Here is a 19,150-nt window from a genome sequence, read left to right as displayed (position 1 = left end):
GGTTGGGGGTGAAAATGATACGATTTCACTAATTCAAGTTGGGTGCTATGAAGAATTTGAAGGTACCGACAATCATCTTGAGTGTAACAATGAAAATGACGGATTGGAAGATGCAATCATCGAAAATATTGCATGAAGGTAGTAAATTATCTGTACTAGTTGGCTGTGCCGATTTTTTTTTCATTTATAGTCAATCAAAGAAAGGGGTATAATTCCTCCAATAACTATTACAAACTAAAATATTTTCATGGTACTGTAGTACTTTAGGTAGAGTTCTAATTTGTTCTGCATTTCATTTAATTACGTAACTTGCTACTCAGTTAAATAGTAGGGTTTTTTTTGCTTTTATACCTTTTTAACTATTTCCATGAAATTTCAGTTAATTGGGGCAACTGTATAATTGGGGCAAAGTGTACGTGTCCCAATTAATCGGAATCAACTGCACTAGGTTGAGTCCATCCACTATGCTCCCTACAGCTTCTTACCTGCTGTGCAATCGAAGTACAGGAATACACATAACTTTACGGTGGGAGGGATATAGTTTAAAGGAGATATGCGGGCTATGCCCCTTTATGGAACTTGGTGCTGGGGTGGTGTTGAAAGCAGATTAGATAGGCATATGAATATGCAGGGTTAATGATACGGATAATCAGGGGTGCAGTGCTAACTTTTTAGTTGCCAGAGCTGACAAAATGTTTGCCATTCCCTATACCCTCTCTCTATATATTTCACACCCAATTTATGTACCTGCTCATTTCATGTATTGTGCAACTTCCTTGCCCCATTCATGTAATGTTATATATGAATAGGGCTTCTTATAATGTCAAGCACTAAACCAAGATGAAAGAAATATATGAATTCCAGAGCTCCACAAAAATATAGTGATAGTTAAGACATAAACAAGATTACAGCCTATCACTACATTTCAGCGTATAACTGGTACAATAAAACATATAATACTTAATTTAATAATATGACAAAGTATTGCACAGTTGCACTCACTAATTATCATAAAATATAATTATCAAGCAAGTAAAGAAAAAGATGGTAATCATGTATTTTACCAATTTAAAAGTAATTACCTACTTACCAAATGCCACCAATGAGAAGTTTCACAATAATTTCTACAAAGGGTCAGGCGTAATATGTGTTCGGGGGTCTGAAGCAACTCTTGTCCTAGTGTCATCTGCTGATCTGTGGTACCGCAGCCACGATGTGACATACGGCTCAGGATTCCACTGAACTAGAGGAGGTCCATGTAGCTTAACAAACAAAAGTGCTGATACATGATTTATGAGAATTCTTGAGCGTGTTGTTGTTATTATCAAGTTCACGTGACTGAATCCTCTCTCACACTCAGTACTAATAGGAATAACTTGTGAACAGCTCGGTAATGGGCGTAAATCTTGGGGGATGCGGCATCCACGATCCTCCACATAATCTCTTAAGGCATTTATTAGAGGAAGAAGAAAGCTTGAACCTCTTACAGAGAGATGATATTACAGCTTCTCCAGAATTAGGTGATATTTCAACAGGCCAGTTATCTTTATCAAGGACACACATTTCATTTAGCAGGGATTTATACCTACTTTGAGGTTTAGAACTTTGAGAACCTTTCAAGGATGTTGCCGTGAACATATGGTGCTGCAAATTGTTTATAAGACTAGTAAGAAACTGTAGATAATTAATGAAGACAATTTTGTTGTTGCTTGTTAAGGTAATTTCTCCGAACTTCCCCTTTTCAACTGCCTCTTGAGCTTCTAGAGTTTTTGTAGCAGGTTGCTCTTTCAGTCCATGCAGTGATTTTAGTGCGTTTCTGTGAACACTGACAGTAAACCAAGTTCATGCAATGTGTCATACATTATATTTTATACTTTATTGTCGCCAAACAATTGGTACTAGAATGTACAATCATCACAGCGATATTTGATTCTGTGCTTCACGCTCCCTGGATTACAAATATTAAAGATATTAAAAATAGTTAAAATTAGTAAATATTAAAAATTTAAATTATAAATCATAAATAGAAAATAGAAAAATGGGAATTAAGATAGTGCAAAAAAAAACCTAGAGGCAGGTCCAGATATTTGGAGGGTACGGCCCAGATCTGGGTCAGGATCCGTTCAGCAGTCTTATCACAGTTGGAAAGAAGCTGTTCCCAAATCTGGCCGTATGAGTCTTCAAGCTCCTGAACCTTCTCCCGGAGGGAAGAGGGACGAAAAGTCTGTTGGCTGGGTGGGTCGTGTCCTTGATTATCCTGGCAGCACTGCTCCGACAGCATGCAGTGTAAAGTGAGTCCACGGACAGAAGATTGGTTTGTGTTAAGTCCAATAGAAACTGTTCTGAAGAGTCTTTTCAACAGACCTTCATAGGTTTTTCTGTCACTCCCAGATCTTGTTTCATCCTTCATTGCTTTTTCAAAATGAAAACACAGTGCTTCATAATCTTGCCACACTGCTGAAACTGTTCGAAATGAGCTAGCTACCCACCTGGTGCCCAGAATACGGCCTATTTTGCAAATTTGTTGTTCTAGTTGAGAGGCACATTCAGACAGTTCCTTTTGATTTAGAGGTGATCAGAGTACAATTTGTCCATAAATGATTGAAATTGATTTATTCCATGAACTTCTCTCACCGAATCACCTACTGCAAGTTCTAATCTGTGATTAAGATAGTGCCAAATTATCACATCGGGGTAATGTTCCTTGAGAATTGTAGCAACACCAGATTTGACACCAAGCATTACGCATCAAGCATCACTAGCAAATACTACAAGGTTCTGTTCAAGAGTCATCAAACCCATAGTAGTTATTGAGACAGTTCAATAGATGCTTAGCAATAGTTGCAGCTTTCCGATCAGGAAGTTCAATTAGATCTAAAAACATAAAATGGGGATCACCTTATCACTTTCACATTTCAAATAAACTATTAGGGCAGTCTTAATGCTCAGGCTTGTTGATTCATCAATGAGAACAGAAAATTTGCCATCTATCTGCTTGATATGCTGACAAATTTTCTTTTTCATATTAATGGCTATGTGATTAATTATCTCTGTAGCACTAGTGTGGGAATGCAGTCCAATTCCAATGTCAATACCATTTTTTTTGAAATTCCAATAAGCCAAAGTGATCAGAGTATGGTCGGTCATTCTGAGCTAAATAATATGCAGAACGAAAAATTGAACAAATTGCGTTTAGATGCAAAGCATTCATGGTGTCACATAATTTTCCAAGAGCATCTTCACTAGCTATATTTTCAACACTTAGAGCAGCAGTGTGAGCTTTTGATAGTTTGTGATCAACAATTTTTTTTCTGAGAGACTTCAAGCGTGTACTTCGATCGGCTCCATCATAGGATATTTGGTACATCTGCCATTCATTTGACAGCCTCAAACCCTTAGAAGTGAAAAGTGTCAGATTGCTTTTGTTTGCACATATTTTACACCCAAGTTTATCATCCTTGAAGTCTAACCAGGGATGCTTCCTTCTTTTTCTTCCACATTTCTTCAGTCCAAACATCTGAACAGGGATACGAGCCTGACTTCGAAGGACCATTACTTTCAGAACTGCATTTGGACCCAGTTAGAAAATTTGAACTAGAAGCAGGCGAAACACAGCTTTTGTCACTTTTACTGTCATCAGTCTCTTATACGTTATCCTTGTTACACTCCTCAGCTTGTTTACGAAAGAACGAAGTTAACGTTGTTTGCTTAGAAGCCATAGGGTTGTTAGTGAGAAAAATTTACTTTTGTATTAGCGAGTAATGCACGGACCACCACAGATGTAGCCTTACTACAGAGGTCCCCAACCACCGGGCCGCGAGGAAACGATATGAGTCAGCAACACCTTTCCTCATTCCCTGTCACCCCCACTGTTGAGCTTGAACACAAGCGAGCTCATTACCCGCGCGTCATCCATGTCAGCGCGGGAAGGAGATCAACTCCTCGAGCTTGCAAATGACGGTGGGCTGGAAAAATAACATCTCTGCCGGCATTCCGGATCAAAGTCAAGGCTAAATATCCTGAGATACCCACAAAAGCACCGCAAACGCTGCTTCCATTTCTAACATATCTCTGCAGTGAATGGAACGAAAACTAAATTGCGGAATAGACTGGACATAAGGAACCCCGTTAGAGTATCGCTGTCTCCTATCACCCCTCGATGGGACCGTCTTGTTGCAGGAAAACAAGCCCAGGGCGCCCACTGATTCAGCGATATTGGTGTGTTGCAATGATTTTATATGTTCATACTGGGAAAATATGTGCTGTATGTTTAATATCCAAACGTTACTTAAAATGTTATGATGCTATTGACTTACATATATAACCATATTTTAACAATTACAGCACTGAAACAGGCCATCTCTGCCCTTCTAGTCCATGCCGAACGCTACTCTCACCTAGTCCCACCGACCTGCACTCAGCCCATAACCCTCCATTCCTTTCCTGTCCATATACCTACCCAATTTTTCTTTAAATGATGTCAAATCTGATTCTGCCACTTCTACTGGAAGTTCGTTCAACACTCACTTCAACCTCCCCTGTCAATTGACTTATCACTATATTCATGCGAGGAAAATATGCGCTGTGTTTAATATTAAATTCGTTACATAAAGCCTTTTAGAAAGGAAATTGAGTGTATTAGCCACTTATCACCTATATTCCGGTCGAAATTAACATCACCTCGCCTCCCCCCCCGCCGAACAGAATCGCCAAAAACGATTAGCAGGGCGGGGGAAGGGGGAAAGGAGGAACAGGCAGGTACACGCATGCGCACTGGTGCCCGCGCAAGGCTTCATGGTGATTGTAGTCTTCTATGGTTAAACGCAGTTTATTTGACTGCTACTCTTGTCCGTTGGCAACCCTACCCACCCCCGACCCCCGGTCGGCCTGTCCGCAAGAATATTGTCAATATTAAACCAGTCCGCATTGCAAAAAAGGTTGGGAACCCCTGCCTTACTAAGTGCGAATGCTCGATTCGTTCTTACCGACCTTACGGCCCACTTCGGCAAGCGACATGCCACTTTTTCAAAAGATCTAAGATTTTCATCGTGCTGGAGAGTGAAATGGCGGGAGGCTACAGCAGGGTAGACTGGGACAAAGGTCGAGCGAGGAGGAATTTCACAAAACAGTCACAGCTCCAGCATTTCACTAAACACGATCAAATATCCTAATGTTATTAGTGGTATTTTCCCCAGCAGCCCCTCTCCCCAACCCCCGCTTCCTTAAAATTCCCTCTACTTAATATGCGGCCGCTGTTAAATCCCCGCTTGTTTATTTTGGCTTTGTTTTTTTTCCAGAGATGCCGGTGGTGAGCTCCGGCAGCACGGCGCCCCTGCAATGAATTAGTTTAATTTGGCGTCATGTTCGGCAGAGATATCGTGGGCATTAGGGCCTGTATCAATGCCAAAATATACTTGCTCAAACAATGTATGGGAGTATTCAGCACGCTTAGTACGATATCGTTCTAAACATATCTCCTGCGTTTCGTTCAGTTGCTTCCCTCTACAATATAACTGACAAATGTAAACAGCATTTAGAAACGAAATAATAATAATGGATGAAATGGGTATCCACTTTCTCCGTACCCTAGAGCTTAATTCATTTCTGAATCTAGTTTTGATTACAGATCCTTAATTATTTCTCTAGTCGCGAGTACAGTGCTACAAATCTGCCGGGTATTTCCGGTAATCTGTTTTTGTTTCCGATAACTAGCATTTGTAGCATTTTGCCTTGGTGCTCCCCACTCCCGGTTCTGGGGAAATTTCAACGTCGTGTGTTTATAATGCGCGGGCTATTAATTGGATCACTATATGTAAAACATCTCCGCTTGTGTTTAAGGCTGTCGGTTGAATCACTGAAATCACAGTGGAATCGACTGAGGTGCATCCAGTTCCCCAAGTCTCTAACCTCGGGGTCCATCAGACCCGGGATACAGTACGCAGCTCCCCCGGCCAGTCTTCGACCCCACAGCCGCCTGTCTCTGTATCAGACCCCGCACGGCAAACTGACCACATCCCGAGGACCGGACCAGAAGAAGAGCAGCGTATGAAGGCGTGCACACTGGAACAGAGAGCTACTGGGGGGCAACACGTTACGTAAACGAACTAAAATGACATTGTTATACATTTTAACCCCTTTCGTCCCGTGTAATTGCATGACTTAACTCTTTCTGCAGCTGGCTCCACGCCTCATTTCCAGAAACCGGTGTGCCTACTACCTTTTTGGAAATTACTGCAACAAATATAATCAAGTATGATTTTCCCCACAGTTTCTCCTGATACCTCCCAGCTCAATACAATTTTAAAAGGTCACCCCACAATTCAGAAAGCGTGCAGGTTATTTCACCGCTGTCTGAGGCTTGGTGATTGCCTGGGTAACTGCTTGGTCGGACAACTCTATTTAACAGAAAGGTTAGAGGTCAACTCCGTCCCGAGCCGCGGTGGAAATTAAAATTGTTCCTTTAACTTATATTAGTAATGCCGTGAAATGCGCATTTCGCTTTTGTTGCAGTGTGTATAAGTTGTATAGAGCATGCAACAATCAAAGACGTTGTAGCTTCAAAACTTGCACAATATTAGAACAATTTCGGACAGATTTAGTACAACAAACCGGTGGAGTTGTGCACCTGCTGTCTGGTTAGATGGAAGTGTGGACCTGTAAAGTTTCTTTAGTGACTTTAACGTAGAGTCTGCTGATCCTGGGAAAGAGGTTTGGTTTGAAATCTCGCAGATGAATAATGTTTTAACTCAAACTTTCCTTGAGAATAACTACAAGCTTAAAAGGATCACAGCAGGTGCTGAAAATCTTGAATAAAAACGGAAGAAAGCTGGAAGGCCCCAGCAGTTTAATAAGCATCCCTGGAAAGAGAAACAGTAAAGTTTTAGGTCGAAGACCCTTCATCATTCACAGAATAAATCTAACACAGACAAAGGTCTCAATTTGCTGATTCTGTAATTCCATTTGCCACTAAAGTCTCAGTATCATTTGTTACTGAATTTCAAAATTAAATAAAATGAGATTTTAAAATTCAGTGGGCTCTGTACCTTTTCAGTTTAGAAACATAGATTTCAGGGTTGATGTTGGAAAAGCAGGCTGTCTAATAGAAAAAGTTCAGGATCATCTTTTATTAAGGAAAAGCTTTTGAATATGTTCCAGCTGTATCCCGTTTCTGTTAAATCACAGTGTAAAATATGAAATACTGAAAAGTAACATTGAACTAAAATAAAATAAGCCTTTTTTAAAAATAAAGTTTTGGGAACTAAGTGTGGAATTATTTGGAAGTCTGCTTCCAGAATTTTTTTCCCCAAAGATTGGAAAGATAATCACAGTATCTGCATTAAGGAATGGTCACATTGAGTATCGGCCCAAAACGTTTTTAATGCTGTCAGACCTGCTGAGTTCCTCCAGCGTTGTGTGTTGCTTGGACTTCCAGCATCTTTAGATTTCCTCTTGCTTGTGATCTCTTAGTACCATTTACTCTTGAGATCTCCAGTGCATTTTAACAACAGAGCAATCTGTCCTAACATCATCCATCTCTACCCCTACCTTTGCCTCCCTGAGTCCGAACCTTTCTACTATGTACTATCACCAGCAGATTGGACAGCGCTAGTCCTCCCAATGGGCCTCATATCCTCTTCTGAAATTTCTGTCCACTGCTCTAAATAGAACATAGGACAGTATCCTTGGGCTTACGATGTTTTGCCAATCTTTTAACCTACTCCACAATCAAACTAACCTTTCCCTCCTACTATGGAGGAATTTTCCTTCATCCATATGCCTACCCAATTCAGTTGCTCAACAATTGTCTAGTCCCTGGGGCCGGATGGTTTATAGATCAGGTTACTACAGGAAGCAAGGAAGAAACTGCTGCACAATTGGGTAATGATCTTTGTGTTCTCACTAGCCACAGTAATACCAGAAGACTGGTGGATGAAAAATGTTATTGCATTGTCCAGGAAAGGTGATAGGGATAATCCCGGGAATTATAGACCAGTGAGTCTGACATCGGTGGTACTGGGGAATTTGGTGAAACAGTCTACTTAGGGATAGGTGATGGCTTTGTGAGGGGCAGGTCATGCTTCAAGAGCCTGACCTTCGAGGAAGAGATGATGAATGTGGTACATGTGGATTTAGTAGGGCATTGGACAAAGCTCCCCATGGTAGGTTCATACATTAGGTTAGGAGGCATGGGATACAGGGAAACTTGTCTGAGTGGAATTGGCTTGCTTACAGAAGGCAGAAGGGTATGAGACGCAGTGTCTTCTGCCTGGAGGTCTGTGGCAAGTGGTTTTCCGCAGGGATCTGTTTTGGGACCACTGCTCTTAGTGAATTTTACAAATGTCTGTGTGTAATGGTGGGTTAGTAAGACACAACGGTTGGTGGTGTTGTAGATAGTGTAGGTTACAATAGGATATAGACAGGGATGCAGAGTTGGGCCAAAACTTGGCCGATGGGAGTCAATCCTGAAAAGTGTGAATTGATACACTTTGGAAGATCGAACTTGAGGACAAAGTGAAAGCTTAATGGCAGGATTCTTAGCAATGTGGAGGAATAGAGCAATATTGAGGGCCAAGTTCATAATCCCTCAAAGTTGATAGGGTGGTTAAGAAGGTGCATTGGCCTTTATTAGTAGTTTGTGTTTGAAAGCCGTGAGGTAATGTTGCAGCTGTATAAAACTGGTTAGACCACACTTGGAGTATTGTGTTCATTTCTGGTTATCTCATTATAGGAAGGATGTGCAGATGAGATTTACCAGGATAATGCCTGGATTAGGGAGCATGCCTAATGAGGAAAGGTGAAGTAAACTAGGGCTTTTCTCTTTGGAGCAAAGGAGGGTGAGAGGTTACTTGATAGAAGTGAAAAGATTATAACAGGCATAGATTTAGTGTGCAGCCAGCACCTTTTTTAGCAGAGCAGCAATGCTAATAGCAGAAGGTATCCTTTTAAAGCGAGTGGTGGAAAGATTAAGGGAGATATCCTGTCTTTTTTTTACAAGGTGGTAAATGCCTGGAATGCATTGCCGGTGGTAGATGATTCCTGGGAGCTGGGTTCTTCTGGAAGAGGTTTTTCTAGAGCTCTAGGAGTTCGGAGATTTGCAAACTGAAGCACACGTGTGTCGGATGAGTAAGACGTCGGCATGCCTCGGATCCCGCTGCAATCCCGGGCAAAGCTTTGATCGGGCAGCGACGAAAGTCGCTGTGCGTTACCGGCCGGGAAGTACCGCTCCCACGGTGCCAAGCCGGTTACCAGACTGGAAAGCCGCAGGCCATGGCTCGCGTCCTCATCGTCGGGGCCGGACTAACGGGCAGCCTGTGCGCGACCCTCCTGCGAAGAGAAAGGCTGCAAGTTGTGGTCTGGGAGAAGGCGAAAGGTGCAGGTCAGTACGAAACAGAACACCAAATGCTGGAAGAACCTGGCAGGTCTGGGAAAGTACCTATGGCGGGAAATAAACAATGGACTCTTCCTTTCACAGGACAGCACGGATCAGTAGCGTGGGCGGTAGCAATAACCAGGCGACTCTCGGCCAATCGATGGATGCCCGGGGCGGGCAGACCGTCTGGCTGCAGCTGCTCAACCTGGCCGCTAGGTGGCGTGTGCGCACCGGGCAAGAGCGAGGCCGAGGGAGAGTGGGAAATTTAGCCGTAGAAATATTGGAACGGATTCAGCCTTATCTTCGACTGGCGTCTCCAAATTCCCTGTTTTTATTTTGTGAAGAAAAGGAAAGAACGCTAGTGTGAAGTTTCAAAGAGCAAAGACAAGTATGAGGTCTCTGCTGCTGAATGATGCTTTGAGGTCACTTTATTATGAATTTCCTAATATCATCAAGTGTAGAAAGAAATAGCTTGCAGTCAATTCGCATAGAGCAAGGATCCCTCCCCCCAACTGTCACATGAAAAGGGGCAACACACAAAGAAAATTGCTGGAGGAACTCAGCAACGGAGGGAAATAAACAGCTGGCTTTTCAGGACGAGACCCTTCATCAGGATGAGAAAGAAAGAAAGCTGGAATAAAAGGATGGACTAGTGGGGGCACACAAGCTGCCAGGTGGTAGGTGAATCTGGGTAAGAGGGGGAAGGTCGGAAGATGAGGGGAGAAGTGGGAACGATGGGAGGTGATAGGTGGAAGAGGCAAAGGGCTGAAAAAGTTGCAATCTGATAGGATTGTTGAGTAGATAATGGAAAGGAGATGGGGAACCAGAGGGAGGAAGGTATGGGTGATGGGCTGGTGGTGAGGGTGGGAGCTGTGAGGGAAGAGAAGGGGTGATGGAATCAGAGGGAGAAGCGAAATCAAGGGGCGGTGTGGGTGGAGACATGGAGGTGGTAGGTGGAAGTTAGCGAAACTGATGTTGATGCCATCAGTTGAAGACTTACAAGATGGAATATCAGGTGTTGTTCCTCTAATCTGCATCTAGCCTCAACTTGGCAGTGAAGGAGGCTGTAGACAGACATGTCAGTGTGGGAATGGGAAATGGAATTAAAATGGAGGCCACCATGAGATCCTGGCTGTTACCGCAGATGGAGTGAAGGTCTCGCTGATGGAGAGGAGGCCAGATACAATAAATGATACTGATGGATTCACATGTGAAATGCTACCTCACCTGGAAGGACTATTTAGGGTCCAGAATGGTTGTCAGGGTGGAGGTATAAGGGCAGGTGTAATATTTGGAATGGCTGCAGGGATAAGTACATAGAGGGGGATTGTTAAGGAGGATTCAGTGGACAAAGTAGTCATGGAGAGAGTGATCTGTGGGGAACACACACAGTGGAAGGGAGGGGAAGATATGCCTGGTGGTGGGATTCCACTGGGGATGTCAGAAGTTGTAGAGAATGATATGTTGGATATGGAAGCTTGTGGGGTGGTAGATGAAGATGGGTATCTTTCGCTGTTGGGAGGGCATGCATATGAGAAATGGAAGAGATGCAGATGAGGCTGCATCGATAGCAGTTGGGAGTGTGAGTTGAGAGGGGGAACACTGATTTCTGGGAAAAAAGACAACATTCCCAATATGAGAACAGAAGTGGTGGAGACGGAGAACTGAGAGAAGGGACAAGGTGAGAAGAAGTGTAGTCAAGGTAACTGTGGGAGTCAGTGGGTTTGTAAGAGATGTTGGTCGATAATCTGTCTCCTGAGATGGCGACAGAGAGATCAAGAAATGGGGGAGAGGTGTTAGAGATGGACCAAGTGAACTTGAAGGAGGGTGGAAGTTGGAGGCGAAGTTGATAGAATTGACAAGTTCTGCATGGACACCAATGCAGTCATCAGGGTAGCAGAGCAAGATTTGCTGAGTGTTACCAGTGCAGGTTTGGAACGTGGATTGTTCCACGTAGCTAACAAAAAGGCAGACATAGCCGGGGCTCATGCGGGTGCCAATGGCTACACCTTTGTTCTGGGGAAAGTGGGAGGAGCCAAAAGAGACGTTGTTAAGGCTGAATACTCACTCTGCTCAGCAGAGGAGGGGAACTGGTTGGGTTTGTTATCAGAAATAAACAGAGAGCCCTGAGGCCTTCCTGATGGTGGGGGTTGTGGGGGAGGGGGAGTGTGGAATGGAACTATACAGGAACTGGATGGCCATGGTGAAATGAGGTGATCAGGGCCAGGGAATTGAAAGTGGTTGAATTGGTGGAGAGCTTTTGAACTGTTATGGATGTAGGTGTGAAGGGACTGAACCAAGGGGGAGTTGGGATACAAGCACACGGGTTCATTGAGGCAGGACTAAACAGAAACAGTTACCCTGCCGGTGCAGTTAGGCTTTGTAGTTAGGCAGGAGGGCACATCCTTCTCTTCCCTCCTCTCTGCTCTCCGCAGGGATTGCTGTTTCCACAACCCCCTGGTCCACTCATCCCTCCGAACCGATCCAGGCACTTATCCCTGCAACCATCCGAAATGTTACACCTGTCCCTACACCTCTTAACTCGCCACCATCACGGCCCTAAACCGTCCTTCCAGGTGAATCCATCAGTGTCATCTATTACATCTAGTGCCCCTGGTGGGGTCTCCTCTACATCGATGTAACCCATACCCATCTTCATCTACCACCCCACGAGCTTCCATATCCAACATATCATTCTCTACAACTTCTGCCGTCCCCAGTGGAATCCCACACCAGGCATGTAACCCAGATTGGGGATCACCTTTGCTCCACCTGCTTTAACAGCCAGGGCACCTGGTGGCGAGACATTTTAGTTCCACTTCCTATTCCCATGCTGACAGGCCTGTCTACAGCCAAGGAGAGGATTGGTACTGCTTAAAATGCTTTCCAACCTTATTTTAACTTACTTTTGACTTGATTAGGTTTAATATCTATATTTGTATATCATGCAGTTTGAAGATGGCTTTAAATTTAATTTTACCTTGTGGCTTGTGCTTTCCTAGATTGAGTGATAGTGTCAGTCATGTGGAAAGTGTATTCCTGTGCTGTTGAAGTTCTCACTATTGTAGTCACAGGTTGTGCAAGAACTGTTGCAGTTTTCATTTTACAGCAAGATGGAACAAGCAGACTACCAGCATAAGTGAATCAGAGTGGCCCATTGTTTTGTTCCTTACTAGTTTCTCCTTCATAGGGAACTTGCCCAAAGTGAAATGGTCACAATTTGCCAAGGCGTTGGGAATCAGGAAATGAAAAATAATCTCGGGGAAAAAATGTGCAAAACTAATGTAATACACCCACTGATTCCAGGAAGATCTGTGGCTTAATGTAACCCAGCAGTGTTTATTGTGAAGGAATTTTTGCAGAAACATTTGTAATTCTAATACTGTATCTTCTAAATGATACATCCCTCGTGCTTCTGAATTAATTACACAGAGAAGTATTCAGTTCCCATTTTACTGCTCCCACTAGCCAGGAATTCCTGGTCTCTACGGATGATGTAGATGGCTATGGGGAATGTAGTTTATAAGGTTAGTGGCACTGAGGCTCTACAGGCATGGGAGAAGTCAGGGAGGGCAGCAGTGATAGAAGACTCGATGGTCAGGGGGACAGACAGGAGATTCTGTGGTCGCATGAGAGATGCCAGGATGAGTTATTGCCTCTTGGGTGCCAAGATCATGGATGCAGAATATCCTCAAGGGGGTTGGGGGTGAACAGCAAGGGGCAATGATGCATGTTGGTGCCAATAACATAGGTCCTGCACTGAGAAGAAGGAGCAAAGAGAGAACTTAAAAAGCAGGACCTCAAGGGTTCAAAGTAAATTTATTGCCAAAGTACATATATGTCACCATATACATTTTCTTGCAGGCAATTACAGTAAGTACAAGAAACACACTAGAATCAATGAAAGGCCACACTCAACAGGGCGGACAACAACCAGCGTGCAGAAACAAAAGCAACAAACTATGCAAATACAAAAAGAAAAATAATAATATTGACATTAAATAAATAAGCAATAAATATCAAGAACATGAGATGAAGAATCCTTAAAAGTGAGTCCATAGGTTGTGGGAAAAGTTCAGTGATGGGTCAAGTGAAGTTGAGTGAAGTTAAAAACAAGGGAAAATTTGCGGATGCTGGAAATCCAAGCAACACACACAGAATGCTGGAGGAACTCAGCAGGCCAGGCAGCATCTATGGAAAAGAGCAAGCAGTCCATGTTTTGGGCTGAGGCCCTTCATCAGGACGAGAGAAAAAAGATGAGAAGTGAGAGTAAGAAGGTGGAGGCCTGTATATCGGTGAGACCTGATGTAGTTTGGGAAATCACTTTGCTGAACACCTATGCTCCATCCACCAGAGAAAGCAGCATCTCCCAGTGGCCACCCATTTTAATTCTACTTCCCATTCCCATTCTGACGTGTCTATCCATGGCCTCCTCTACCGTCAAGATGAAGCCGCACTCAGGTTGGAGGAACAACACCTTATATTACGTCTGGGTAGCCTCCAACCTGATGGCATGAACATCGACTTCTCTAACTTGCGTTAATGCCCCTCCTCCTCTTCTTACCCCATCCCTTATCTACCTATCTATCTATCTGTGTATCTGTCTATTTATTTATTTATATTTCCCCCCTTTTTTTCTCTCTCTCTCTTTTCTCTCTCTGTCCCTCTCACAATAACTCCTTGCCTGCTCTTCATCTTCCTCTGGTGCTCTCCTCCCCCCTTCTTTCTCCCTGGGCCTCCCGTCCCATGATCCTCTCCCTTCTCCAGCCTTGTATCCCCTTTGCTAATCACCTGTTCAGCTCTTGGCTCCATCCCTCCCCCTCCTGTCTTCTCCTATCATTTCAGATCTCCCCCTCCCCCTCCCACTTTCAAATCTCTGACTATCTCTTCTTTCAGTTAGTCCTGACGAAGGATCTCGGCCAGAAACGTCGACTGTACCTCTTCCTAGAGATGCTGCCTGGCCTGCTGCGTTCACCAGCATTTTGTGTGTGTTACCTAGTATTCCTTAGGCATGACCATCGATTTCTCGAACTTCCGGTAATGGGCCGTCCCCTCTCCTTCACCATTCCCCATTACCGTTTCCCTCTCTCATCTTATCTCCTTTCCTGCCTATCACCTCCCTCTGGTGCTCTTTCCCCTTCCCTTTCCTCCATGGCCTTTTGTCTTCACCCATCAGATTCCCCCTTCTCCACCCCTTTACAGTATCTCTTTCTCCAGCTTTGTTTTTCACCCCTCCCCCTCTTCCGGTTTCACCTATCACCGACTGCTTTGTATTTCTTGCTCCCTCTCCCCCCACTTTCCTACGCTACTTCTCATCTTTTTTCTCCAGTCCTCATGAAGAGTCTCAGCCCTAAACATCAACTATTTACTCCTTTCCATAGGTGCTGCCTGGCCTGCTGAGTTCCTCAGCATTTTGTGTGAGTTGCTTGAATGAAGTTATCCCCTCTGGTTCGAGCCTGATAGTTGAGGGGTAATGATTGTTCCTGAACCTGGTGGCGTGGGTCCTGAGGCTCCTGTACCTTCTTCCTGATGGCAGCTGTGAGAAGAGAGCACAAACGAGAGAAAATCTGCAGATGCTGGAAATCAAACAAACACACACAAAATGCTGGAGAAACTCAGCAGGCCAGGCAGCATCTATGCAAAAGAGTAAACAGTCAATGTTTTGGGCCAAGATACCTCATCAGGACCCTTCAGCTAGTCCTGATGAGGGGTCTCGGCCCGAAACATCGACTGTTTACTCTTTTCCATAGATACTGCCTGGCCAGAAGAGAACATGGCCTGGATGGTAGGGATCGCTGATGATGGATGCTAGTTTCCTGCGACAGTGCTCCATATAGATGTGTTCAGTGCTACGGAGGGCTTTACCTGTGATAGACTGGGCCATATCCACTACTTCTTATAGGCTTTTCTGTACAAGGGCATTGGTATTTCCGTATCAGGCCGTGATGCAAACAGTGATACTCTCCACCGCACATCTACAGAAATTGGTCAAAGTTTTAGATAACGTGCCAAATCTTCCCAAACTAATAACAAAATAGAGGTGCTGCTGTGCTTTCTTTGTAATGGTTCTTGCATGCTGGACCCAGGACAGATCCTCTAAAATGATAACATAGATGAATTTAGAATTGCTGACCCTCTGCACTGCTGATTCCCGATGAGGACTGGCTTATGGATTTCCAGTTTCCTGCTCCTGAAGTCAATAAATCAGCTCCCTGATCTTGCCAACATTGAGTGAGAGGTGGTTGTTATGGGAGCACTCAATCTGCCTCCTACATGCTGATTTGTCTCCATCTTTGATTCGGCCAAAATGACAGTGGTGTTGGCAACAGTCTTAAATATGGCATTGGAGCTGTGCTTAGCCTCACAGTCAAGGGTATAAAGCAGGTAGAGCAGAGGGCTAAGCACACAACTGTGTTGCTACCTGTGCCGAGGGAGATTGTGGAGGAGATGTTGTTGCCAGTCTGAACTGACTGGGGTCAACAGGTGAGGAAATCCGATTACACAAGGAGGTATTGAGATCAAGGTCTTGAAGCTTATTGATTAGTTTTGAGGAGATGATAGCATTGAATGTAGTCAATGAAAAGCATGCGGATGTACGCATCTTCCCTGTCCAGGTGTTGGGTTGAGTGAAGAGCCAGTGAGGTGGTATCTTCTGTGGACCTGTTGGCAAATTGTAGGCAAATTGGGGTGGATCCAAGCTGTTTCTCAGGCAGGAGTTGATACGTTTCATCACAAACCTCTCAAAACACTTTATCATTGTGGATGTAATTGCTACTGGATGATAGTTATTGAGGCAGATTACCATGTTCTTCTTAGGGATAAGTATAACTGGTCTGCTCGAAGCAGGTTGATACGTCAGACTGCTGAAGCAAGAGGTTAAGGATATCAGTGAAACATTCCAGCCAGTTGATTAGCATAGGTCTTTCATACTCGGCCAGGTATCTCGTCTGGGGCATTTGCTTTCCATGGTTTCCTCCTCTTGAAGGATGCTCTCACATCGGCTTCAGAGGCTGAAATCACAGGGTCATTGAGGGCTGTGCGAGTTTGTGAAGGTGGTCCAGATTTTGATAGTCAAAGTGAGCATAAGAGGGCATTGATCTCATCTGGGAGCAAAGCATTGTTGTCACTTATGTCACTTAGTTTTACTTTGTAGGAGGTAACAGTATTCAAGCCCTGCTGTGGCTGCCGAACATCCTTCAGGGTTTGGTCTGGAATTGCCACTTCACATGTGAGATGGCCTTCCCAAGATGGTACCTGGACCTATTGTATTTAACTTGGTCCCCAGACCTGAATGCCACTGATCTGGCCTCAGCAGATTGCAGATCTCACAGTTCATTCAGGGCTTCTGCATAGGAAAGACTTTGAATGATTTTGTGGGGGGACATTCTTCTACAACTGTTTTTATGAAGTCCGTGACAATGGTGGTGTGTTCATTCAGATCCCTTGATGAGTCCTTCAAAATGGCCCACTACCAACTAGAGCAATGCCATAGCTGCTCCTCAGTCTCTTGCGACCACCTCTTTGTTATCCTTATCTGTGGAGCCTTGCTCTTTAACCTCTGTATCCAGTACATGGAGGAGGAGGACAGCTAAGTGATCAGATATCACAAAGTACAGTCTAGGCATGAAACGGGAGGCATTCTGTACTGTAACAGTGATCAAGTGTATTGGGACATCTGGTGCCGCAGGTGATATGTTGATTATAATTAGGCAGAGATTTCTTCAAACAAGTCTGATTGAAGTCACGGAAGATGATTTGAATGGCGTTGGGTAGGCTGGTTCCTGTTTGCTAATCACAGCCCTTAATGCTTGCTCAACATCTGCCACTGGTGGTATGTAAACTGTGGTTAAGATCATAGAGAACTCTCTTGGTAAGTAGAACGGTTGGTACTTAATCATCAGGTGTTCCAGGTCAGGGGGGAAAAGAGTGCAACGAGACCACTGCGTCCGAGCACTACCAAGAGTTTATTATGAAACACAATCCAACACCTTTTGCCTCCATCGAATCAGTAGTTTGGTCCATTCGGTGTATCGAGAGCCCTTAGGTATCTGATGTGTCTGGAGTGAGCCATGTCTCCCTGAAACACAGTATACAGCAATTCTTCATTTTCCTGCAATACAACAATATTGCCCATGGGTCCTCAATCTTGTTCTCCAGCGACTATACATTTGCTAACAAGATGTTGAGTAGAGGAAGTTTCATTCCCCGGTGTCTCAGACTGGCTTGGAGTCATCGCCTTCTCCCTCTTTTATGGCCATGGTAATGTCCCTTCATCCACTTAAAGGTGTCATACCTGCCTGGTTGAGAGTTAAGTCCGCCAAGTCCTTCAGAAGATCATGAAATTGTGATGACTCAAAAGTACATTGCTTATTGGGGAATTACAGGCTGCAGATTGCCGTGAGAGTAGTTCAGATGAAGTATATTTAGAAGTTTTGTGAGCAGCCTGCAACACGTCGCTGTAGTTCACCAGTGCCATCTTGGAGGGAGGCAATAATGATGTAGTAATTTCTGGATTACTTGTAGTACCAGGTGCTAGTGAGGGTAGAATTACAAAGATAGCCAAGGTGAGTGTCTGACTGAGGAGCGGGTACAGGAGGCAGGACTTCATTTTCTTGGACCATTGGGATCTCTTCTGGGGTAAGGGTAGCCTGTACAAATGAAAATTGGTTGCATCTGAACTGGAGGAGGACAAATATCCTGGCTGGCAGATTTGCTAGTCCTATTGGGAGGGTTTAAACTAGATTGGCAGGGGTTGACATCCTGATGCTAGTGAGAATTCAGGGGAAAATACTGTAGCCAATGAGAGTGAATTTAGTTGTCAGAATAGACAGGACACAGTAAAAGGAGAAGAAAAAATATAGGTTTAAGTTGCATTTATTTCTATGTAACAGCTAGACAGGCAAGGTGTATGAACTCAGGGTGTGGTTTGGCTCTGGAGATTGCCATAATAGAAACATGGTTGAGGGAAGGACAGGACAAACAGCTCAGTTTTCTGGGATACTGATGCTACAGGCATGACAGAGGTACAGATAACAGATGGGGAGTTGCCTTCTCAATGAAAGAGGACATGACAACAGTGCTAAGAGATGCTACTCTTGAAGGATCACCCAGTGGGCCATATGGTTAGAAAGGAGATGGTTACTGTGATAGGATTGAGTTATCGACTCCCCAATAGACAGTGGGAGTAGAGGGAGAAGAAATACAGAGCGATTACAGCCAGTTGTAAACATATCAGTATTACAGGGAGATTTTAAATTGCATAATATTGACCGGACTAACCATAATGTCAAAAGCTTAGACTGAGTGGAACTTGTGAAATGTGTTCAGGAAAGCTTCCTTGGTCAATATACTCCTACTAGAGAGGTGCAACACTAGACTTCCTTACTGAGTGGAACTTGTGAAATGTGTTCAGGAAAGCTTCCTTGGTCAATATACTCCTACTAGAGAGGTGCAACACTAGACTTCCTTCTGGTGCATGAGGTAGGGCAAGTGCGGAAATGTCTGCCAGTGAACACTTCGGGCCCAGTAACCATAATTCCATTAGTATTAAAATCGTTATGGAGCAGGCTACAGCTGGTTCACAGGTTAAGATCCTGAATTGGGTCAAAGTAAATTTTGGAGCCATTAGGTGGAATTTTGCAGGTTGTTTGCAGGGAAAGGAGAATCCGCCAAGGGGTGTGGTATCCTGATTTTATGTAGTGCATGTTCCTCATGGTGAAAGGCAAGTCTGGAAGGTGTAGAGAACCCTGGATGACTAAAGATATGGAGGCTCTGGTTAAG

At 44.1% G+C, this 19,150-nt stretch overlaps 1 protein-coding gene across 4 annotated transcripts in view; it reads left to right on the top strand.

The window, feature by feature from the left end:
- The first annotated feature begins 8,982 nt into the window (after nt 1-8,982).
- Nucleotides 8,983-19,150, top strand: part of rnls (renalase, FAD-dependent amine oxidase) — a 174,936-nt gene continuing 164,768 nt past the window's right edge. The window contains exon 1 of one of the 4 annotated variants that reach the window (XM_063071628.1): nt 8,983-9,376. In XM_063071628.1, coding sequence (XP_062927698.1) covers nt 9,268-9,376 — 109 coding nt within the window. In that variant the 5' untranslated portion in view covers nt 8,983-9,267. The remainder of the gene's footprint in view (nt 9,377-19,150) is intronic. The other 3 variants (XM_063071627.1, XM_063071630.1, XM_063071629.1) reach the window with 3 other exon arrangements.

Source organism: Mobula hypostoma, chromosome 19 (assembly GCF_963921235.1).
Source record: "Mobula hypostoma chromosome 19, sMobHyp1.1, whole genome shotgun sequence".
In the NCBI taxonomy this organism is placed as follows: Eukaryota; Metazoa; Chordata; class Chondrichthyes; order Myliobatiformes; family Myliobatidae; genus Mobula; species Mobula hypostoma.
This window is presented reverse-complemented; position numbering and strand designations above follow the sequence as displayed.